Source organism: Dendronephthya gigantea, unplaced genomic scaffold (genome assembly GCF_004324835.1).
Source record: "Dendronephthya gigantea isolate DGI-Jeju-01 unplaced genomic scaffold, DenGig_1.0 000032F, whole genome shotgun sequence".
NCBI lineage: Eukaryota > Metazoa > Cnidaria > Anthozoa > Malacalcyonacea > Nephtheidae > Dendronephthya > Dendronephthya gigantea.
This window is the reverse complement of record NW_021163042.1, coordinates 2,095,936-2,120,927: the sequence shown is the minus strand read 5'-3', so window position 1 is coordinate 2,120,927 and position 24,992 is coordinate 2,095,936. Positions and strand designations below refer to the sequence as shown.

Here is a 24,992-nt window from a genome sequence, read left to right as displayed (position 1 = left end):
GTCACATTAATTTTCATCTGCATGTTTATCGCAATAACTGTCAAAAATATATTACATTAATAATGTATATTATTATATATAGTCATAACGCACATCAAAGTACACTATTACACCGTACATTTAAATCTAATTAAAATTCGTTATATATTCTCAAAAAAGGCATCTGGCTTAGACGATATCAGTTGGAGTTTATAACTTTCATAGTGCAAGTGACAATGGGAGAGGATTTTTTTGTTGAATTTGAATATACCAACATACCCTATCTCATCATCTGTTTTTTTGGAGCGATTTCACACATATTTCTTTTGAATGGATTCATCAAAGATCCCTTAAAATGTTTCAAAAATTCAAAAACGTATCTTATGGCTAACCTAGAAGTAGCGGATCTTTCTGTGTGCTTGATAGCTTTTTGCTATCGGTTTGGGGCACTGAGATCACATCGATTGTTAGCAGAGATACTATTATCTCTTGCATTAGGTTCGTCAGCTGTGACCATCGTATCTGTGTCAATCGACCGCTATTTCATGATAACATATCCCATACGACATCGTAATTTCATGACCGGTAAAGTGACATCACTGTGGCTAGCGTGCATTTGGTTAATATCAGCTGTTTTACCGTCGAAGTTTTTAATTTTTGGAAACAAAAAATATGATCTCATCGCTGCAAGTGTCGTAGGCTTTATACTCAATTTTTTTACAATTGCTGTATGCGCTTTCACTGGTTACAATCTAAAGAGGCAATCACGCAACATTCGCCTCCAAAACTCCGCTGCCATTGGCATTGAGAATCGAGCTCAAGAAATACGGATCCTACAGGAAAAACGATTTCTCAATACAATTATTCTCGTGGCATGTGTTGTTGCAGTCTGCATGATACCCGCCTCGATATTTCACCAACTACTTCTATTCAGAAGCCTCGAAGAAAAGATCATTTTAATCGTTTTCAATTCACTGTACTACATTAATTTCGCTGTTAATCCTCTAATCTACGTCATGCGTTTGCCAAACTATCGCAAAACCTTTCTTAGGCTGTATGTGAAAAGAAATTTTGCAGTAGAACAAAATCATAACGTGTCACAATATAGCTTGGATGTGCCAGGAAGACCTGCGCGATTTGGGACAACAGCGTGTTAATTAAAGTTGAACGTTTTGCATTCCATGTAGACATTTATTAGCATTTTTGGTGAAAACACCAAATGTTTCAAGTTGAAACAACTACAGTAACCTGCACCGGAAAGTTTACCGCAGCCTCGTCGAGCGAGTTTCGAAAACATTTGTGGACAGGACGCGACTTGATTCTCCTGTGTAAAATAAGCTGGCACCGATTGACAACTGCAAGTTATTTCGTTCGCCATATGCTGTTTTGTTGTAGAATTATACTGACCGACAGAATCGTCAGTGGGATGCAATTTTGTGTCCTTCCTGTTTATAATCTGTAAACTGGCATTCGGTTTGGGCGAACTATCTTGGCCTGCTATTATCTAGTGTGATGATATTGCATCTGAAACATACAATAAAAGTCTTGATTTTATTGACATGTTCCAAGCAGTGATAGATTTTACAGGTTCGCACATGGCGATCACCAGAAACACCCTTAAAAACCTTGTTGGATCCATTGTTTTGCAAAGCAACATTTTGCATTAACAAGTAACTTTGTATCAATATTATATATATATATTAAAAAATCATGTTAAAAGATTATGCTAAATAATCAATTGAATATTTACCCCAATAATCCTCTACCAGACCATTCATTAGGAATCAAATTCAGGCGTTGGATATTTTCAACTCGTTTAACGACAACAGAAATTGATTGCTATAAAATGATTGAAATTGTTGATTCATTAACATGATCTAACTTTTGAATATATGCCCAGAAAAGATTCAACACCAGAAACATGGCCGTCATAATAATATAATGTAATTATAATACTCAAGTGTGATAAGAAGAGTAGTGAATAAATGGATTTGATAACCACCTACTCCTTTAGAATGCTGAACAACACTTCCAATGGCTTGCATATTTTGAAAATTTTCAGAATTTATGGAACCAAATTTAATAACTTGATCACCAACACAAAGACCCTAAAAAATATACATTATAACTATTTGTTTGTTGGAATACAGTATACTATATTACTTCAAAGTTTTCAATCTATTCAGTGTGAAGTACATTTAAAACTGCCAAGAATGTTCACTTACTGCTTGTTCAGCTGGTGACCTTGGTGATATCTGATCAACATAGAGAAAAGGTGTTACTGATTCTTCACCTGGTGCTAAAAGGTATAAACATTCACTTTTTGAAAAAAGCTGTGTTACACAACATTATTATGTTGTTGTCATCAAAGCTAAAATTTCACATTAGATACTTTTAAAAATTGCTTAGGTTTGTGTAATCCAGTGAAAGCATTGAACAAAAAGTCTATCAACAAGCTTATGCACATGACTTTACCAGCATTAGCCAATTGTGAATGACTGTCCTGTAACTTTTTTTCTCTTGCCGCAGCATGAACATTATGAAGTCCCTCCTCAATCTCACTCATAAGAGCTTTGTGGTCATTTTGTAAGCCTATAATGCCAAATGATAACCGGTCTAAATATCTTTTTTAAAATATGACAAATTCTAGAGTTATACTGTATGTGTGTCTCCATATAACCAGGGAGCAGTGTGGCAGCATCTTCCAACAACTTTGCTTCAAATGGAGTATAACAACTTCCTAAAATCATTTCCTCAATTGCTAGCTATTTTTAGTCTGCAATCAGGCTTCTCCTTGGCAACTTAATGTATCCCAATGTGTTTTGATTAACAGAATTAATATTTTACAAATCTTGGTGACACCGCGTCCCAGGTGCTTTTCTACTCGGACTACTCCCCACTTCAGCCCAAGATAATTGAGCCAAAGAAAATTTTACACTTACATATTATACGATTTCTTGCAAAGCGAACAGCATACACATCAATATCTTGTCGAGGATAATCTTCATTGTCAACTAAATTGCCTTTCATACCTACGCCACCTTGCTGTGTGGAAGATTCAAAATCGTGAAACAAGATACAATAATCACAATTTATGTGGTCTTTAAATTGATTCTGAAAAATATTAATCAAGATATATGACTTACTGATTCAAGAACTTCGTGCAATTCTTTTATTTCCCCCTCAATCGCATTCTTTTTCTCGATCAAATTTTGAACTCTTTTCATTTTTTCAGCCACTTCGTCCGCCATCTTGTACTTTGTACGCTGGCCTTGATTCGCAGGCTCGAAAACACAGAAAAACAACAACATTTCTATTTTTATCAGCCACAGACAGTAAAGTTCATCCCAAATTTCTCTAGTAAATACAAGTCCTGCGAATAGAGATAAGTTTTTAACGAACGAGTTATGATTTATATATAGCTTTGCTCCTTAGAGTACTGTAGGTTTTGACATGTTGGACACATAAATTGCTTCTGCGTTTTCGCGCAGCCTTCTCCATTTAAAGACCTTGTTGAAAAATATGTCCTCTGGTCCAAAGGAACGTGAAGAAAAGGAGCCAAATTCAGAGCAAGAGGATCGTGTATATGCAACCCCAGAAGAAATTGAACTAAACGAGCATACGGCTGGAAACAACGAGGTTGATTTAGAGTCGGAAGAGGAAACCGATATTGAAGATGAGAATGATTTTTTGAGCAAAGATTCAAAACTCTCAAACGAAAATGTTCACAACGTCGATCATGCTGACGTCTCCATGGAAGAGGGGACTGCAAAGGATGAGTTGAAAACATCAAGGTTGGGGAGAAAAAGGAAAGAAAGAGCAAGGTCAAAAGAAGGGAGGTCTTCTTCCCAAAAGGACGGTGATGATAATGATGAATCAGACGACAGTGATTCAGATGAGGAGCCTGACCTTTTGCATTCTGCTGAAAGTGACTCTGATGATGAGCAGCATACCACTTTTGAAGCTAAAACATTTGAAAGTTTAGGGATTTCATTGAATAAAAGTAAATGTACATGGAAAAGCCATAACAGTTTACGTACTAGAGAGCTGGGTTTGAGTAAACCATATTTGTTTACAAGGAATGTAGCAGGTTCATTAAACATGATTCAGAAATTTAAGTTGGAGAGAAAACTTGAATATCATGGTGGATGTGTGAATACCCTGAATTTTAATGAAACAGGAGATGTGTTAGTGTCAGGAAGCGATGACTTAAATGTTGTGCTATGGGACTGGGCCAGTGGAAAGAAGAAATTTCACTATGAAAGTGGTCACACAGGAAATGTGTTCCAGGTGTGTTTAAGACTACTCAATGCAACACCCCGAGGAATGACTTTTGGGGAGACAATATATATGGGCAAACATTGTTGTGTATGATTGCATGTATAAGTAACAACAGTAACTACCTGGTATTTAACTTTCTTATGAGGGTATTCTAAGAAGTTCTAAAGACTAAAGTTTCAGTCCTGTAAGCAATTACTACAGCTATTGCAAATTGCAACCTGTCCACTTTGTGAATTAATTTAGGCTATGACCTCGGCTAATTAATATAGAAGATTTCGGATGAAGGTTGACAAGTTTTTGAACTTCATATATGCTATTTGTCTTGAAATGATGAATGTTTAATTCAGTCATTTACATAACAATAAACGAGGGCTATTCTATGCATAACAATTTATGAGAGCTGAAACTCGATAATCTGCCTTAATACAGAATTTAGATATAGGTATAAAAACTTTTGTGTTTTGAATTTCCCTTTTAGGCTAAATTTATGCCCAACACAAACAACAGCACTGTAGTAACATGTGCAAGGGATGGTCAGGTACTGGACTGTCAGCTCAAATTACCATTATTGTCTAACGTTTCCAGCGGCAAAAAAGGCTTTAAATGCAATAATAGTCTTGAACTTGTTTTGTACTGTAGGTCCGTGTGGGATACTTATCTTCTATTGGTTCCTGCAGTAGAACAAAGCGTCTTGCTCAACACAGAGATGGAGCGCACAAGGTATGTAGCTTACCAGACTTTGTCCGGAAGTGCATATCTGAAATTTTAAGATGAATTATATAGGCAAGGCAATTATATATATTTGTTGTATATACATGTTGAATACAATATTGTACATGTAACTGTGTAATTATTAACCTGTACTGTACCTACTGCCAAAACAATTTTGTTTAAGCATTGTGTATAGCTAGTTATATCACCGTGTATACTGTATCTTTTTGTTGTATGCCAGCTAAGTATTGAACCTGGTTCACCAAATGTTTTATTGACATGTGGAGAAGATGGACAAGTGATTGAGATAGATTTAAGAATTGACAGTGGATATAGGTATGATAACACATGTAGGAAATAGCTTGTTACAAGTGGATTATTCTTAATATATCATATTGTATCAATATTCCTGAGACGTCTACTCGGGCATCTTGCTATGTCGTCAGTATGCTCAGTGTGTGTTGATACTGCATGTCGCATAGTTTGTACACTTTATGTGAACTGTAACTGGACAATTTTTGCTCTACAGGCGGCTTCTTTGTCGCAGTGATAAAGAGGCGAAGATTCCTCTTTATTCGATATTCATTAACCCAATTAAACACGAAGAATTTGCTGTTGGTGGGAGAGATCACCGATGTAGGTACGGGTAGTAATCTGTGGTAACACCAAATTAATTTGTCGGTCAGATAAGGTAAAAACCCTACAAACAGTGTAATATCTTCACTGCACTTTTTAAAAAAAAATCATCTTAACACTATCATGTTTGTGGTAGCATTAACAATACATGATATTTCTATTATACTTTACTACCAGGTTTCCTGGACTTTGAGTTTAATTGAAAGTATTTTTTATAGAGTGTATGATCGAAGGCACATGAAGCAGGTATAGAATATGTAGGAAATATGCAATTTGCATCCTAATGTGCTTTTCTTGAAATGACAAATTGTGTATCATATAAAAATAAATTCTTATTTTCTAACAGTGACTCATGCAGAAATAGCTCATTGCATGATAAGGGTGTTGTAGAATTCAATGCATGTACACGTTTCTGTGTAAAAAGAGCGTTTCAGGACTTGCGGGGCCTAATTATTTACTTCCTTTTCAAAACATTCGCATATGCCTTATCTTCTTACTTTAGGATATCAAGGAAAAGATAAAAACTGTAAAAGAATACTATCCAAGTGAATTTGTTAGTATCTGAACTTACACTATTTCCTTCATCCTTATCTAACTCTGCATGTACATGTATTTCCAAGGTTATTTTGCTGCTGAACGTACAGAGCTCATGCTTACTCTAAAATATCCCGTTGCTCGGTACAATCTGGATTAAACCTTAATATTTTTTCTTTGCTGACTGTTAACCCCAAATCTGCAGTTTAGTTGCTTTTTACTCTATTCTCACAACAATTGAAAAACTCGCTATCCGTTGGGGAGCGCTATCCAACCTAACTGCATGAGACCTTATAACCTACGCAACACCAATACTCAGAATTCAGCTAAACATTCCCTTTTTTCATTCCTCAGAAGTTGAAACTTTTCTTTAGTTGAAACTCTCGTCAGAGGGGAAATATGTATTATGTATAATGATTCCCCATTTTTTAGCAACTAAATGTTAAGTCAGTTTTGCTACCTTGTTATTGCATTTGATACGAGGTCCCGATTTTCCTTAACAAGCCCATAATAACGAAACGTTACTACCAAATATATTCTTATTATTCTCAAATGGTTTGATTGTCTCTTATGGCTTTACTGAAAGCACTATGTTGGGCTTTAATATTTATACTTCGAATACGCTTCCCGCCCGGCACGTCTCTGGCAACAGTATTGAAGCCCATAATGTTATACTGGGAAAATTTTCCGGTCACTCAACTCAGCTAATAACTGCAGTTTCAAAGTAACATGAGAATTATTGTCGTTTACGCACAGGAGAACAAAGATGTCTTTATCAATATCACTTGCCTGGTATACTCTCACGACGGTTCAGGTTAGTGGATAAAATCGTGCGTGCGTGTACTGATAAATTACGCTATAAATATGTATGCACTCGTACAGTACATGAATGTAAAATACGCCTTTGACTAGTCATGTCTTCTCAATGGTCTAAAAATTCTATACTTAGAACTGCTAGTGAGCTACAACGACGAAGATATCTACTTGTTCAATGTAAATACCAGGTGCATATGTATACTTTTTTCTGTTGCATATCCGCAGAAACGGAGGCTAGGGGCTATAGTCCCTCTATTTTTTGGCAACGAAAATTAAGATATACTAATTGTGATGTTTTTAACCACATCTCGAGTTCGTTCACGACTACTTATATTATAAGATTTAGACATGAATACGATAATATTTATACTTAGGGAAATATTTGCGTCCTCAAAAAATTTGCATCACGATTTGATATGAATGAATACATGTTTCGTTACAGTTCTAATGCTGAATATACTCACAAATACAAGGGGCATAGAAATAATATGACAGGTTAGTAGTAACAATGTAAACATCGTGGAGATGTTCAGTACATAGTGTCTATATAGCTTTGAAAATACTGTAGGTCTTTTTGACAGGCCATGCGTAATATATGCAGCTGTATGCGTTATAGGATCTGTCAACTACGGTGCCCATATAATGCTACATATTTTATATGAATTTTCGTATTCCTAGTGAAAGGAGTGAACTTTTATGGTCCACGAAGTGAGTTCGTTGTTAGTGGGAGCGACTGTGGCCATGTTTTCATATGGGATAAAGAAACAGAAAGCATAGTTCAGTTACTTGAGGGAGACGTGGCTGGAGTGGTTAGTGAAGTTGATAACAATATTACGATAAATGTCTCGTATCTCAAGAGAAGCAATCGACAATTTTAAGCACATCTTTTCTATCACTTTGTACATGCTGCATGGTCACGCATTTATAACGAAACAAAAGATAGTTATCATTTACTATACTTTATATAGGTGAACTGTTTGGAACCACATCCTTACTATCCCTTATTAGCCACAAGCGGTCTTGATCATGACGTCAAAATCTGGGCCCCCACGTCAAATGAACCAGTCGATTTTAGCAAAATTGAATCGGTAATATTGCCTTATTCTTTCCTAATGCCAAAATTTCCTAATGCGTTCGCGGTGAATACATTTAATAAGTAAATAATTAATAATGCACATAAAAAAACCCAAAAGGAATGGAAAAAATAACGCTTTTACTTCTAGCAGTATCCCTCAGTCATAATAGATGATAAATTTTTATACCATGGAAGTCTTTAGATCTCTAGAAATATACTGCGCCAATTCTTCTATTATTCACGCGTCTCATATATTATCTGCCGTATCCTAATTCATAAATCCAAATTGTTCCTTAAAGTCATAAACAAGTCGCCGTTGTAAACAAGATCTATAGGTTCATCTTCTCTATCTTTGTGGAAATAGTTTAGTATACTTTTGGAAACTTCTATCACCCAAAAGCTAGCTATATAATAGAATTATTACACGTTTGTCATCCTTTTAGTTGGCCCATCGTTTAGTACAAGCCTATGCATAAGTTTAAAATTCCATGTTTTCTAATAAACTGAAAGGTTGTTCTCGCGAATGATAAAGAAAGGGACGAGGAAAGAAGGCAGACAGATTATCCATTGAATGGTGATCTACTCATGTTTATGGTCAACCACATTGCTAGGCGGGTAAGCTGATATTCTTGTATATAGTACTGCATGGCCAACCGCGCGCGGTGCCTGAAAGTTGTTGGTTTTGGAATCTGGTAGACTGGTACTCTCGCAGGTGAACGAATGGTAAAGCCATCATTGCATGTTATTAATGGCAAACGTAATGCAGAATGCTGACTTCATCAACTGCCGGTGTTATGCAACTATTCAAGTCATTAGCAGAAGCTAACGTCGGTCAAAAAGTGTCTGAAGGATCGCGCGGATGAATTTAGTAAACGTTCCCAAATACCTGTAAACCTTTGAAAGCGTATATTTAGGACATCTCAAACTATTGTTCTTTTTCATTTCAGCGCTTTCGTAGAGCACAGGGAGATCCAGAAGATGAAGATGGTGAAGACGAATCAAGTTCGGAAGAAGATGGTGAACGCGTGCAATGCTATCCCTCGTAATCGCAAACAAACCTATATTGTGTGAAAGTGAAAATTCTTAGAGAATTCATATTAAATGTTAAGTGCAGAATATTTAGGTAGCGTTCAGCACAGACCAGCAATTAAGTTTCCGTCAATATGTCTCCTGTATACACGGCAAAAACTATCCTTGAAAAGGAGACTGTCCAAAACATAGCTAAATTATATATTTCATTTCCTTATAGCTAGCTATTCATTACGTTGTTAATACATAGAGCGGTATAAAGCTAGTCGCTGGTGAATCTAAAACTATAGGTACTGTATATGAACACATGATCAACGAAACCAGTAATAAGGAAATGTGTGCTCGTCTGCACGTACTGACTCCTTGCCATGATGTAATCATATATTAGAAGGAAAGGTTTGCTTGCAGTGCGTCAGTGTTGAAGTTATAAGTTTGTAGAGAATTGGAAGAAATAAATTTTCAGTAGTTTTCATATAGGTGAAGTAGTTTTTCTGTGATATTTATTGTGACTGGCTGAACCAACGCCCATGCAATGTTATCATGCACGGTGCATTTATGATGTCCGATGCTGTCAGCGTGATCCTCGCATACATGCGTACGGCATGTTGTTAGAACTTTGGCCAAGCGTGAAACGCGAACTAAAGCATCTATCTGAAATTGATTGTTTGCACGATTGAAGACTGCGCGGCCACACATGTCCCACAAAAAACCCGCATTTGACGTGACGCTACGACTACGAATGCCAAAAAGGTCATTCGCAGGAGGTTTTACCTAGTATAGTCATTTTTGCCCCGAGCGCAAATAAAGAATTTTTGAGAAAATTGTAACAGCACATATCTATATGATATACTTCTTGAATCATCTTGTTAAAAATACTGCATTGAAGGAAGTGGACACCATAAATAACCAGGTGTGATGAAAGATGACCTTCCCTTTTTTTAAACTGCGTCACTTTCTTCAAAGTGCACAGGTACATCTTTTCCTTCTTCTTTTGTACGCTGCATGTGTTGTTAACCTGGTTGTCTTTCTTGACAGTGCTCCACGAAAATCTTGCCAGCGGTTCTTAAGCACATGCATATATGCCGTTATATTCGTTATATTAATACGAGAACAATTGCGAAAGAATATTATTGAAATTGTTTTCCGTAAACCTATATTTACTGCATTTCAAATAATTAATATTTACTTAATAATTAATATCATACTTACATTAATATTTATGTGAGACGTAAAATATTCCATCCGAAGTGTGAACTCCGAAAATCCTTGGTGGACTAGGAGTAGGTGCCATTACTATGCATTAATGCCATTATGGAAGATGATAAATTTAAGTCTTGCATGGTCTACTCAGTCGTTAACACAAGTAATGTTTCCCTAAACTTCCTCGAAGTACAGAAGAAGACCCCTCCGTGGTTCTACATGAGCTGTAAGATCTCTGCATGGGTTGATGATTCACGCCTGCATGTCTTCATTCATCTTATATACAATTCTTTTGTTTGTTGATTTACCGTTGCATGTATCCAAAAATACTTAAATCTGCAATTGAATTGAGCGACAGTAAACCGTGATAGTACATGATAGTACTGATTTGTATGAAATATATTAATGAAAATTATAAAATATATTTCTTTCTGCTGTGTTTAAGCTTACTTGATATTCGCATTTCAACCACCTCACGCAACGTTTATTGGGGCGATGGAGATGTCTATCTGCGGTACGTCTTCTTCCAAGGTTTGTATAGCTTTTAAACCTGCATTATCCAGTGAGTTGACGAAGCTAGATCAGAAACGTGTTCTCTCTCACCACGTAGCTATACATCGAGTTACTTTGCGCCATGCACGTAGTTTTGTTTTTGCCTGGCCCCTGCGCCTTTATCTTGTGGCTTTCTTTGCACGCAAATTCTGCTAGATATTTCAGTGGTTTTAACGAAGTAATAAGGCAACGAAAAATATCTGCTCTGTACAAAAAAATTCATAAAGTAGAAAATAGATGTGGTGCATGTATGCGATCGGTCTGAAAGAAAAAATACTTTTTTCAAATTACAGTATTGTTTAGCAAAATTTAAAATCTTCCGATAACCAAAGAGTAGCGTGTATCTATAATAGACAGAAAATTGTCTCGACGTTTTGACTTTTGGACCTTCGTCATTTTAACTAACTCTTCTGACGAAGAGGTCCAAACGTGGAGAATCTTTTTCCTATTTTAGGTTATATTTATATAGTTTATATATTGTAGCGTTATTATTGCTTGAACATGTTTGCCTGTAAATTACATGTGTGCTATGAAAATTGTTATTTGTATACTTCATACAATAAATTGTTGAAATATAGTAAATCATGCATGCAAGCCAACATTTTTGTCATGTTTGTTTTGTAATAGGTTGCTATAACCTATTATCTTCGGTTAAAACCAGTTATTAATAGGTTAAAATTTAAAACTACTAGTTAACTAGTTTCCATGGTATACGTAAGAATAACGACCTATTTTAAACCGGTTCTCTCTGATTCATCCAAACAACCTATTTTTTTGGTTATTTTAACCTATCAGTTATCACAGATTCGATGGTAAAGTTAATACCATTTAATCTTTGGTTTTTATTAAAACGGTATGAAACCATTTAGCTAGGATAGCTAGGATACTCGAGGTCGAGAACTATCATATAAAGGGAAGTATAAAAACCAATAAACAAGATAAATAACCCGCAAAACAAGAGCGCAATATCCTTAGCGAGATCGACGCGTGAAAGTGTCCTGCGAAACAATGCAATGTGTCCAAAAGCAGGAAAAATAAACCCGAAAACTGGATTTGTGAAACTACCAGCCAATGACATGACATTTGTAAGTTCAGGAACTGCGGCAGTGATACCAGCTGGGAACATCAAGAAAGAAAAGAAACTTTGTAAGTTCAGTATACATTGTAATAATGAAAATAAATACAATGGACCTAAAATGACGTCATAAACGCGGGAGCCTGATTTTATACGAAGTTTAATTGGCTCCGCATGCAATAATAACAAGGTTCAAATCAAACTTCGTGTAACATCAGACTCTCAGTTTTTGGCGTCATGATGAGAAAGGTCTACATGATTCTGGGTAACAATGGAAGAGTATTTTCCGTCTTCTCGTCACATGGGTGTGAGAAAAGATTAGCGGAATCCCTCCCGTGCGTGGCTACAAAATTAAGTCAGTGGAGGAAAAACAAAGCCTTAGTTTCTTCAACTGACGTCGGTTGAAAGACGGAAACTGAGATGGAAAAAAACAGGAAAAATTTGACGAGAAAGTCTGAGTTACCATTAATCATTGACAGCATGCGGCGAATGCATCTCTACAGTGCATTTGCATCCTATAACGAAACATAGTAATACCTGCAAAGGTTAAGAAAAATATTCTTGTCGTAGTGGAAGTAAACAGCATACAACTTTCTGGAAAATAGTGCCCAAGAATAGGTTCCACGACGTTAAAACATACAAACATCCCGAGTACAGTGCCAATACATGACGCCAGACCAAGAAATATTTTCACAATTGAGGCATATCTAAAACATAAATTATAGATCTAGCGTGAAAATATTGATTTTGATCTTAAAAGAAGTGCGGTCACTCAAGACCTTGCATTTAAGGTTATGCGATGAATGAATGAGAACTTGCTATGACTATATATCTATAACAATATCCTTACCTCGATCCTGGCAGATTGAGTAGTATGCTGTCTGCACAGTCCGGATGACAAGACGCATACCCGGCAGCGCCCATTACAGCATATAGCACCGTAACACATGCCAAAACAATATTTATTACAAAATGTACTTTGGAGGGTTCTTTCATTGAACTTCTCATTGTGACAATCTAAACGAGGGAACATATTCTTTATGAAACGTTTAGAATGTGAAAAAGCTACATATAGCACTACAGTTCATTCAGTTTTCGGCCGGTACCCGCGACAAGGACATTGATTTCCAGGCTCGTCTGACAGATTGGGGATTCTGCCAGAAGTTGCGTCAAAATGCCACGGATTATGAAAATGTATACTATGAAAAGTGAGCTAGTTGATCGAGGCGTGCCCTTTCCGGTGAAACACTCCCTGTTATAAATTATGGCTTGGTAAAACATCAAGAAGAAAATGTCAGCATGCACGAAAATATTTGCCTTGCGTTTCAGGCATTAGAACTTTAACTAAACAATACGTACGGCTACGGGAACATTTTGCGCCGTATACCTACAGTAAATTGTATAAACTCCGTATTATACTTACAAGTGGGGCCATTAATTGATACGCGTATGACGTAATTCCAATAGTTAAAGGTAATTTTGTCCAGAAAACTTTATTTTCTTGGCGGTACGTTTGAAATGTCCTCGCGGAAAAGATATGCACGAATACGGTCACCGTTCCAACAACAGTGAGGACATTAGCAAGCAATGAACATGTGGCGAGAGTATCAGGTCGTCGTATTTGAAACAGCGGAAACAATACACAGTACACTACTAATATCCAACTGCTGATATTCATTTGAGGTATCCCAATCTTTTCAAATCCCTTAAGATATTGTAAAAATATGTAGCGATTCTATATTATTCCCCTTTTTTTTAAATCCATAAGTAAACTTCCCGCCATGCATTACATTACCTGTTGCCAAATAGCTGCTATATATATAAATTGTGTACACACGAGACAAAAACACGAGATGACAATTGCAATGTTTACCACTACTCTAAAAACAGACAAAAGGTGAAAAAATGATTATACTATCTATATGTATATTAGCTGTTATGGTAGAATACACTACAAGTACAAGACGATGACTGCATGCATACATGGCAAAATACTTTCCTACTTTTACCTTCCAACTTTTCCACCGTTTTCGCTGGAAATTTCCTTGGCACACTCTTCACCAAGATCACCATAATAAACAGAAATAGAACCAGACCTGCATAGAAGAAACGTGGAACAGAATTTCAAAATCAAGCGAATCGAGCAAAACGTCTCCCCATGCCGGGCCGGTTAATAAGGTCTTTCGACCTTACAATATTTGCAAAATTAGCATATTCTCAAGGTACATGAATTGTTTCTAAGAGTTGTTGTTCATTGAAAAACAACAGGGCCTTTTTCTTTTCAAGATTGTCGGGGGGGGGGATTTCCTAGGGAAACATCCTCAATTCCCTAAAGAGTATTTTTAAAATTGTAGTTCTTAACCAAATCATTCACGTTGGGTTGCTAGAATTCTCCGAAAATTTTCTCGTCAATATAGGTAATTTTGTTTCATTATGAAAACGTTTCGACCTGTATATTTAAGATTTATACCTTCTTGTAATTTCAGAAGAGAGTTTGGTCAATTTTCTCATTCCATAGGCCGTGAGGAAACCATTAATGAATACCCAAATAATCCCGCCCTGCAATGGAAAACACCAAACATGGATAATCACGTCTAAATACTGGATGTAATTATTATTAAAATTTCTAACTATAAGTATAACATTGTTCTGCCTCGCTATGCTTGCGATAAATATGGATAAAAACTCTTAATCTATATAAGGCGATAATATTTCGATGGCATATACTATATACAATGAAACTAACATAAAACTCGAATGTTTTCATCCTTGATGCATACCATTATTCCTGAATATTTAAAAGCTGCTGGAATAGAGAATAACCCTGACCCAACACAAAATCTCGCGAGCATCATGGTGCCTTGAAAGGTCCTAAAAAAACAGAACGAAACGAAATGTAGCACGAGGATTTTCTTCTTGATAAATTGCTGAGTATTATGCCGGGGCGCATTGCCTCTCAGTCCTACCTCCTTTCATTCAGTCATTACCTCCCTTCACAAATATTTGGTTTCCCAAACAAGTTTCGCGCAGTTTTGATAGGATAAATCAAGAAATGTGTCAAAAATGCAGGGAACTAAGCCACATGTAATTACTTATCTCCTAATTACTATCTGCCCGACATATTTTCTTTGGGGCCTGTGAACAAACAATTTCCTAAAAACGACCCTATATTATTTAAAAAAGCATCTCAAATGCATTAAGTTGGCCATTGTGTCCAAATTAGCTGGGGCCTATGAGGTTTTACTGCAGCTTGCATTGCAATACATATTACTTACGATATAAAATGTGGACCTTCTTGTTTTTCAATGATCTCTTCATCTGTTTCACTCGTGTTTGAATCGCATTCGTTTTTTCCAAACAGTTCCTGAAACTCTTCACTAGAAAGTTCCGCCCTTCTAGACATAATAATCTCTTTTTACACTGGCATACTTGAGAATGTTGAACTAGATAAAAGCTGAGAAAATGTAAATGAAGATTGTATGATTAGCCACGGTAATTGTAAAGAATTGCATGTCGTTATAAACTTATCACAGACACGTAGAACCTTTCTCGTTGGATGAAGGAACCGTGTTACCTACAAAGATTGCCTACATTTCGCATATTTCTAAACTTTATATTTAAGGCTAGTTTTCACTCAGGAAAATTCTGCTTTGGATCGGACAGGACAGGAAAGTTTCCTTTGTATAAACGCCGCCTGTGAACTCACCGACAAAGGAAATTTTCCTGTCCGTTCCGATCCAAAGGAGATTCCTCCTGAGTGGAAACTATAGCCTTTAGACAAAACTCTTTCTGAACTAGAAGAAGTTCAAATATATTATCACAGCTAGTATAGCGATTTAAAATGCAATCAAAGCGTTTGTTTACATTATATACGGACTAAAATAATTATACTATTGCTGTAAGGTTTTCTTGTTCCAGTGCAATGCTAATTCATCTCGTTGATAGAATTATCTTGATGCAAAGTTCGGACGACCATCAACGAGATTAGTGTTTCGAGCAATCGTCCAAAATGCTCCCTAACCCGAATGCCCCCTAGCGCCTGGTGGAGAAGGTAGCTGTGGCATAATCAGTGTGAGGAACTCTTCCCAATCTCGAAACCAAAGCCAGCGATTCATCGGGGTCTGTGCTCTGGTTTCGAGATTGCTCTCCCCCTTCCTACACGCCATGTCCACCAAAGTGCAGTGATATTTAGAAGAATATATGTTGTGCATATTTCAAACGATAAAACGTTTTCTGTCAGTGGAATATGTGGCTTGAGTAACGGGAGAATGTTGCGACTTGCGATCGGGCTTTTCACAAAACAAAATATCTATAATAAGCCGTACACATTCGAATAAACGCACGATTTTCTTCAACCTTTATATTGATGAGACGCAGGAGGGAATAATTTTATCGCACGTATTGTCCTATTATTGCGACCTTGCGCACCTTCGTCGAATCAAATGTATCGTATTATTTTACATAAATCAGCACTTACACTTTAGTCTTTATATATCGACATAGACAACGTTGTCTTGACTCTTGAGAGTCATTGAGGAAGCGAAAGAACCTATATGGTCCATAGCCATAGGGCAGTTATCAAATTATCAAAACTTGTCTTGCAGTAGCAATTATGTTGGAAATTATTAATAACGATTGTCGATTGAATGTGGTTTGTATGTCATACAGCTTTCAAGTTTGGATATCATATGACATCAAATGGATTTCATATGACATAATATACAGTGTTACTTGCGGTATTTATGGCGCTTCTGTTAATAAATTTTAAAAGTCAATTTCCAGAAATAACCGGCAAGTTATCGTCTGCTAAAAATGGAAAAGAAAAATGTCCAATTCCCATCGGCGGAAGAATGTCATTTTTATCGACTTTTTTGTCGACCGAGTGTTCGTTCATTTTTTACCAGAATGGCGCGTACAGGGATGTCATTTGAAAGGCAAACAAGACGCCGGCTTAGGCGTACACTCGTGCTCTAGGGATTGTGTTCTAGGGACTTAATAGCATTACTTGAGGGACACAATCATGGCGTGTTGTGGGAACCTATAGCGTAAGTTAAGGCTTTATGGTTACCCTGGCCTGGGAGGACTTACACGACAAAAATGTATCACACAAGTATAAAATAATACATTTACATTATTATCACAATTCACAAATGCCGATTATAGGTAGCCTATAGACAATCCGCACGGCGTGACATATTACTGTGTCAATGCTTCTATTATATATTGACTGCAGACTGCAGTGTTTTAGTTCCGACGAAAGCTTTCAAAAATCTAGTTGTAATAGTATTGATTCGCATTGTTCGTAATGTCAGTCGACGGTTCAAACATTTAGGTATTAATAAGTGTGATTTATAAGCATTTGTAGGTCTAAAACTGCGAAAACATCGATCATATATCTTGCTTTCATGTAGGAATTTAAAAATATACATCGCACCAAGGAATATGCGTTAAATGTTGCACCGTAGTAATGTCTTCTGTGCAATATATTTTGCCGTATTGTTTGTAAAAGTGGCTTGTATTGTCGAATAATTACATTTCGTCATACATTACTGGGTCAAGTGCGCAATGCATTCTGGGTCATCGAGGTCCAAAACGCGACCGACACACGACGAAACCTAGACTCGTGCCCTCCTAGAGCACGAGTAATAAATCAACTTAACAATTGTGTAAAAATCCACCAATCTTGTCTCTTATATTCTGCGCGCATAAATACACGCCAAGTTTGGATTCAAATTTTTTTATACACATGCATGCACTGTACTCTGTAGTTTAAATTTCTCTTTCTATAGTAATTCCGCGTATAACTGTGGTCTAACATCTGTGCATGCTGTTAATTCACTGTATATATATATATATATATATATATATATATATATATATATATATATATATATATATATATATATATATATATATACTTTAAATTGAGCAGGAACCAAGTCAACCAACAGTCCAACTTCGCGTTTTCTTTCTGGACGTGCTGGTCTTTTCACTGATTTTGAAATAAGGGCCGCTGTCGAATAAGCGCCGCACCTGAATAAACGCCGCGTCTTCAACTCGGAATTGTTTGTAATAAGCGTTGCGCTTACATTTACGGTATTCATCTCTCACTCACGAAGATTAATTTAGCTATATTCCGAATATATTTTGCCGCAAAGTTTCCAAATAACCAAATTCTAATATTTTGGGTGGTATAAAAACTATTCATCTTGACTTCTATACTTATATCGTCACGTCGCCTGACGTCGGGTTGTGAAGACGATCATTTCCAAATATCACTCGAGCTATAAATACTGCACAACGTTTGCAATACTGCATGCTAAAATAGGCCTTGAAATGATGACTCTTGAAATCCTTTACTTCTTTATGATATGTGAATCATTCATGGATAAAAAAATGTAAACGCAACGACCATAACCCCATTAATGTTTTACAAAGGCCTAGGTTATAGATGGCAATGAAGCTTAATCAGGTTTATCATCTCATAAATTGTTTGAATTGCATTCGACGCGACGAAAATGCGACGTATAAAAAAAGCAGGCGAAATATTTCGCATTTCGCTTGAAAAATTAACCCGTGGAATTAGGGCTTAACCTAGGCCTAATATGGCCTAACACATGTTCTGATGGCCCCAGAACTCAGTATATAGCTATTTATTACATATGATCATATCCAATATAACCAGGGAGTAGTGTGGCAGCGTCTTCAAACAACTTAGCATCAAATGTGGAATAGCAACTGCCTAAAATAGACAAAACACCTCTCGGCGTTTCAACCTGACGAAGCAGGCCCCCAGGTCGAAACGCCAAGAAGTGTTTTGTCTATTTTAGGCAGTTGTTATACCACATTTGATGTTAAGATATACGATCATACATAAATGTATCGACAAATCACTTAAAGTTAAGTTACTAATAGTACGTTTCTCATTTTTATTGCTGGATATAGAAAAAACACCCTCAAAAATCAAAATGAAGTGTTATATGCATTTATAATCAGCATACATGCATATTTCTCCGTGTGGTTGACTTTGAAATAGATTTCTGTTGTCCTCTTGCAAAGGAGGACATTATCTATAAACCAGGCAGTAAATGAAACTTATAAATAAAGTAACTAATCAAATACAAGTGTTATTTCTCACCTCATCAGTCCATATAGCTATCTCGTTGGATTGCTAGCCCAGCCTTACAACCATGTCATGCGTTGACAATATAAGAATCATATGCATGACTATAGACGTTTATATAATCATTCAAACTAGTGTGCTAGTGCTACGCCAACGATGCGATTGTTGAGACAATGAGACTGGAATCAAAAAGAGCTGAGCACAACTTATTATTTTGTGGTAACTGATATACGTTGAAATTCAATCGACGAATTCGACGTTTTTACTAGTATAACGTCTTCGTGTGACCCGCTTCAATGCGTATACACATTGTCAGTACAAGTTTTGAATATTTTTCTATGCATCATTTCCTCTCATGATCTCATGCATGTATAATTACGGAAGGTGCATATCAGGCATACACAATTTTATCCGACGGAATTCTTTTCAAAGGGCATGCAATCACCTAAGATGAGAACAAATATGGAGCGACGCAAGTTTTTATCATCATAACAGTCAGAATATAAATCTCGAAATGTTTTCCAACCAGACGAAAATGAACAAAAACGTAAAATGATTTTCCACCACTATATATTTTTACTTGGAATTTGCACACGCATGCACATGCTGTGCAGCTGTGAATTTTTTTGCGAGTCAAACATTTCATGGCCCCAGGCCAGACAGTAGAAAAAACTTCTCTCGCTATCATGCCAAACCTGCTAAACCTGCCAAACGTGCCAAAACCTTGAAAAAATGTGCTGGCCTTTATTAGTAATTTATTTTTAGCTTTTGCTATTTCAGGCGAGCTTTTTTCATAAAATACAAGTGCGTATTAAACTGAATAGTATTAGTCTAAAATTAGTAACTATCGTTGGAGACGATAAGCATGTAATGATTGTAATCTACTGTTTATGGGATGGTTTTCATTGCCTGAGAACAAATTCGGAAATTGTTTATTAGAACACAAGAAATGACGTGTCTTTTAGTATAGTCTTTCCGACAAAGTTTATACCGAACAGAATGGAACGGATGTGCATGCTTTACATGAGTCAAATCACAGTCAGTTATACCCATATGCATAATATAGCATGATTACATCGGTTGCCTGCCTCGTTTCTAAGCTATCGTTTTGTGTGCAAATTCGGAAAGTGTTTATACGGCACAAATGCAGCTATATCTAATGTAAAAATGAGAATCTTTTTATGAATATCGCTGCAACAGATTACCAAAGGATTACTGCGATCATGACGTTTAAGTGAAACCCTGCTCAAGAAATTCAAGTGAAACCCTGCTCAAACACGTTTCCCAGCATACGAACTAATTCGCGCAAACCGTGATAAAACGTTTTCGCAAACCAATCACATCACAGCTTTATATCCACTGGAGATTTGTCAACGTCATCACTTGAAATTCCAATTAGGCGCGGTCTAATTTGCGGATTAAAGATGTGTTTGCATGTTTAAAACTTCTCAGACACATCAAAAGGCCACAAATATATTTGACAGCCTAGTGATCATAATATTCAGTTCACTATATAACGAATAAACGATTAAAAAATTTTATCATACATCTGTACAAGACTGGATTTACAATGTTTTTAAACAGAAATCGTGCTATTTTTCGAATAATGATGCTCGTGTGTCTCTTCTGTAGTAGTGAACTTCAAAAGGATGATCCGTTTATCACGAGGAATGGACTTGCTGCTAACTTCACTGAAACATCAGCCAACTTGACCAAAAACCAAACAAATAGGACAGTAAGTCATCTTATTCTCACTTTTGTGTTTTTATAGAAATAAATAAATAGCTCATCAGCTGTTAACAGTGCATTTTTTTCTTTGCAATATTTTTACTTTCAGTGCGTGTTGTATATATATATATATATATATAGATCAATAGTATACCATTTTAAACAATTTTTTCTTTGCAATGTTCATTTACTTTATATGCATTAAAATTGCATGTTGCATAAATCAGTACAGATCAATAGCAACATTTATGTTATTGTGATAATAAAGTAGATGCCATGTACATGAAATGTACAGTTATGGTCCGACTGAATAGATGGATAGTGCGGGCTCATCTATCATGTCAACTAACAAAAACCTTTGTAGGTGGTGAATGGCCACATAATTCACCGACGACCCGTTGCTGCACCAGTACATTTTTTGCGAGAAGCTTTTAAAAAATATTATTCCTATTAGTATGACAACTGCAACAATAATAGGTTTAACCTCTAACTGAATTAACCCACGCGACTCGCAATCTAAAACCTTTCCTTAGTCCGATCTTAGTCAGAATAAGGCAGTGTACTGTGCTTATTAAAGTCGTTCTAAACCTTGGCATTCACCGAGTAAAACTTGGCATTAATAAGGCCTACATTAATAAGATGTACAGTATATATATATATATATATATATATATATATATATATATATATATATATATATATATATATTTATTTATTTTGCATCATCAGTCATCAGTGAATTGGTCGAGTCATCAGGTTTAGGCTTCGAGAGTTTTTTAGCTTTCAGATCACAGAAAAGCTTTTTCTGGAAAAGCTTTTTCACAACTATTTTTATGACACTTCAAACAAACAATATCCTTGAATCATTGTTTAATAAATCTTTGATAAAATCATTGCCGAGTACTGACACCTTCTCTGTGGCCTGTGAGATTCAATTAACGGATTCAAAAAGATTGTGCGGATAAGAATACTGGTTGTCTATTCCTAAAAGCCCTGATCTGAGATAATGCAATATCCATGTCGCACGCAATCATTATAAATGCTCATACTAGCAATGGAATAGAACACGCGAGAAGCTTACGTTCAGAAGAAGAAACACACACAAGTTAGAAGTGCCACACTAATTTCAATCCGTTTTAACTGTGATCTTTATAGCTGATTTACTGTGACTTGAGTGGGTTTTGTTGCAAAAACGCAGTATTTGCCCAATCGATGAACAGCGGCTAGCCAGTAATTGTTTTTTTTCAGCTAATGAAAATAATAATAATCCAAATGCGATTCTTTATTATGGTCTAAGTCAACTTGTATTGTATTGCATGTTTTTAGTCAGTCGTTGAGCTCAGGAAGGGATTGGTAGGGATTGGTAGATAAATGTCTCTGTTCGGAATGCCAAAGTTTGTTGTACTCGAGAAAATCAGTCCAAATGTGTGACACTGGATTGAGCTGTACGACCACTTATACTTTAAATTTCCCAAATGTTTGACACACTCTCACAAGTCAATACCGAGATGCAACCTTGCTGTTGTTGGTTACATTTAAGCAATTAATTATATAAAAGCTATGCATTTCTCTTTATAGCCAACAAAGAACAGCGCGGACCACTTCAACTTTATAAACATTGCTAGTATGTCGGTCAGTTCAATCGGAATGTTATGCAATTTACTATTAATACTTGTCATGTTAATCAATCCTTTAAAAGTTTTACATCGTGGAGCGTGGGTGACCATTCTGAACCTTTCAATTGCCGATTGTTTGGCTTCTGGCTCCCTCTTTTCCAAATTGTGTTTCCATCAAATAGAGGGCGAGACGCCTCCCAAATGGTTGGAAATCACTCTAAACTTCCTATGGATGTTTAGTGTGAGTGCATCATTTATGTTGCTTGCACTCTTAACCGTGCAAGTGTATATGATCATAAAATATCCCGTGAAAAGTCGTTTGATGATTACAAAATGTAAAATCGCGGTGACTGGCACGATCATCTGGATACTCGCCATCTGCATGGGTCTGAGCCAAATAAGTTACATTTGGATGATAAACGACGACTTAAGCATGAGAGTGTTTTGTCTTTATATTGTCGCCATTGCTATTTTGGAGATCGCTACAGCGTTTCAAGTGGTTTTAAAGATACTTATTGCTATAGAGATTTTAAAAAGCCGAAGACAGTTGAAGAACGCCAAAATTCCGAATAAAAAAGAAAAGGATGTTGCAAAAACTGTCATCATACTAAACCTGATACTAATCGTGACCGCGTTCCCTTATTTCGTGGCAAAACAGATTGCGTATGTGACCAGACTTCGCCTTGGTACTGACCCAATGTTCATCAATTTTTCTTATTACTACGAGCCTATTGCACTTCTCAATTTTGTCACAAATCCACTGCTATATTCTCTACGTTTACAAGATTATCGCCGCAGTTTACTCGCCCTCTTCAACTTCAATTGCAAGAAGCGTCCGCCATCACAGCCATTACGAGTAGCAATAAGCTCCATACGTGGTTCAATAAAGACGACAGAAACAACAAAATTATGAATAGTTCCATCCATTTCCATGTATGAACACATAGAATCATAACCGGTTATAACCGGCTATACTATATTAACAGTAAACAGTAAAGGTGACTTGATAATTGCGAAAACCTTGCTCAGAAAAACCCAAGCAGAATCTGCATGCGCCATATTTCTTTTTATTTATTAGGGTTACTATAGGCTATACTTTAAAACAAGTAGCATTGCACTGCTAAAAACTTTCATAATATAGCTATACCGAGAATAAAAAGTTCTACAATACCTCGAAATGATATTTTGGGACATGAAGTTTATTTTCATTACCTCGAAACTAGATAAAAATACAGATAAATATGCACCAGAGTAACGCTTTATATTATTATTATTATTATTATTATTATTATTATTATTATACATAAAACATACTCCCAATAGGGCTTTTCAGTATGTACTAACAAGGCTAAAAATAGGTATATTTCTATCTACAATTACGTTATTGACTATGCTATATTTATAAAATATGTTTACAATTAAGAGAAATCCTAGTTGTATAGTTATACTAAGATTTTAATACTTTAACTAAGATAGGTTTCCGTTAACGTTATTTGTTAACATATTTTTCTTTAAGTGCTTCTTAAATGTTTTAAAAGGTAGTTTTTTAAAATCTTTATCTAGAATGTTCCAGATTTTTATTGCTCTATAGCGAAAACTTCTTTGACCTGATGTTGTTTTGCATGGGGGAATGTCAAGGTCGTCTTTATTCCGGGTGTTCTTGTTGTGAACTGCATTTCGTTTTGAAAACTGGTCGCATAAGTACGGCGGTGCAAGTTCGTTCATGCATTTATAAGCCATTAGTGTATCTCTGTACTGTAAATGTTCCTTGACTGGGAGCCAACCGATCGCCTGTAGTACTGGTGTTATGTGGTCGTATTTCCTTGTATTTGTTATAATCCTACAAGCAAAATTTTGTACTTTTTCGAGTTTTTTTATGTTTGTTGCCGATGTATTCGACCACACCGTAGAGCAGTAATACAATCTGCTCATCACTAGGGCATTGACAATCGTGTGGAGGGTTTCGCTATCGAAGCTGTCCTTTACTCTATTTATTTGGTACAGTTTTGCCATTGAAGATGATATGACGTGTCGTATATGATGATCATAACTTAAATAAATGTCCATGAATAGCCCTAGGTCTTTGGCGTAAGAGGAAGGTGTGATCTCTTTTCCTAGGAACGAGATAACCAATCCTTCAGTAAGGTTTCCGATTAACTGTCGAGTGCCTATTAGCATTAATTTTGTCTTCTCAGGGTTAATTAACAGCTTATTTGTGAAACACCATGTTGCAATCCTCTTAAGATCCTCTTCTATGTTACTTTTTGCATCGATTATATTCGTGATTGGAAAGGACATGAATATTTTCGAATCATCCACAAATGATTCTAACTTAGCTGTTTTTGGTGCTGTTGGAAGGTCGTTTATATAGATGCAAAATAACAGAGGTGACAAAATTGCCCCTTGTGGGACGCCATGAGTGATTGAAAGAGTTTCTGATACTGAAGAGCCAATGCGTACGTATTGCTTTCTGTCTGAAAGGTAGCTTCTAAACCAATTTAGAGCCTTACGAGATACTCCAATATTGCTTAGTTTTTGAAGCAATATTGTGTGGTCGATGCTATCGAAGGCTTTGGACAGATCTAACAGAATAAGGGCAGATAGCTCTTTGTTATCCATTGCGTTCAGGAAAAAATC

The 24,992-nt window shown here is 36.3% G+C and overlaps 5 protein-coding genes across 7 annotated transcripts; 3 read left to right on the top strand and 2 right to left on the bottom strand.

Moving 5' to 3' along the window:
- Positions 1–30: 30 nt before the first annotated feature.
- On the bottom strand, positions 31–3,308 carry LOC114524804 (26S proteasome non-ATPase regulatory subunit 9-like). Its single transcript, XM_028545988.1, has 7 exons — positions 3,126–3,308; positions 2,922–3,024; positions 2,455–2,571; positions 2,205–2,278; positions 1,986–2,087; positions 1,730–1,818; positions 31–1,503 (listed from the first exon to the last, which is right to left on the bottom strand). The coding sequence occupies exons 1-7, from the start codon at positions 3,288–3,290 to the stop codon at positions 1,464–1,466; spliced, it is 690 nt and encodes a 229-aa protein (XP_028401789.1). The 5' UTR covers positions 3,291–3,308; the 3' UTR covers positions 31–1,463.
- Positions 216–1,136, top strand: LOC114524979 (melanocortin receptor 5-like). Its single transcript, XM_028546237.1, has one exon. It carries the CDS (start codon positions 216–218, stop codon positions 1,134–1,136), a length of 921 nt encoding a protein of 306 aa, XP_028402038.1.
- Positions 3,309–3,379: 71 nt separating the features above from the next.
- Positions 3,380–9,533, top strand: LOC114524803 (DDB1- and CUL4-associated factor 8-like). The gene is made up of 14 exons (XM_028545987.1): positions 3,380–4,269; positions 4,739–4,798; positions 4,900–4,980; positions 5,213–5,307; positions 5,501–5,611; positions 5,826–5,853; positions 6,110–6,160; positions 6,898–6,955; positions 7,091–7,145; positions 7,400–7,452; positions 7,636–7,766; positions 7,926–8,045; positions 8,543–8,647; positions 8,980–9,533. Exons 1-14 carry the CDS (start codon positions 3,502–3,504, stop codon positions 9,076–9,078), a joined length of 1,815 nt encoding a protein of 604 aa, XP_028401788.1. The 5' UTR covers positions 3,380–3,501; the 3' UTR covers positions 9,079–9,533.
- A 1,187-nt stretch (positions 9,534–10,720) lies between these two features.
- On the bottom strand, positions 10,721–19,336 carry LOC114524812 (proton-coupled amino acid transporter 3-like). Of its 2 annotated transcripts, none has more exons than XM_028545998.1 (10): positions 19,027–19,336; positions 15,164–15,342; positions 14,669–14,759; positions 14,359–14,447; positions 13,898–13,984; positions 13,684–13,768; positions 13,312–13,593; positions 12,739–12,905; positions 12,426–12,595; positions 10,721–11,929 (listed from the first exon to the last, which is right to left on the bottom strand). In XM_028545998.1, exons 2-10 carry the CDS (start codon positions 15,289–15,291, stop codon positions 11,679–11,681), a joined length of 1,350 nt encoding a protein of 449 aa, XP_028401799.1. In that variant the 5' UTR covers positions 15,292–15,342; positions 19,027–19,336; the 3' UTR covers positions 10,721–11,678. The 2 variants fall into 2 exon arrangements, with proteins under 2 accessions (XP_028401799.1, XP_028401801.1); XM_028546000.1 differs by lacking the exon at positions 19,027–19,336 and adding an exon at positions 16,366–16,671.
- On the top strand, positions 16,786–23,612 carry LOC114524813 (lysophosphatidic acid receptor 4-like). Of its 2 annotated transcripts, XM_028546002.1 has the most exons (3): positions 16,786–16,933; positions 20,644–20,746; positions 22,318–23,612. In XM_028546002.1, the coding sequence occupies exon 3, from the start codon at positions 22,366–22,368 to the stop codon at positions 23,266–23,268; it is 903 nt and encodes a 300-aa protein (XP_028401803.1). In that variant the 5' UTR covers positions 16,786–16,933; positions 20,644–20,746; positions 22,318–22,365; the 3' UTR covers positions 23,269–23,612. The 2 variants fall into 2 exon arrangements, with proteins under 2 accessions (XP_028401803.1, XP_028401802.1); XM_028546001.1 differs by lacking the exon at positions 16,786–16,933 and having other exon boundaries at positions 20,600–20,746.
- Positions 23,613–24,992: the final 1,380 nt, after the last annotated feature.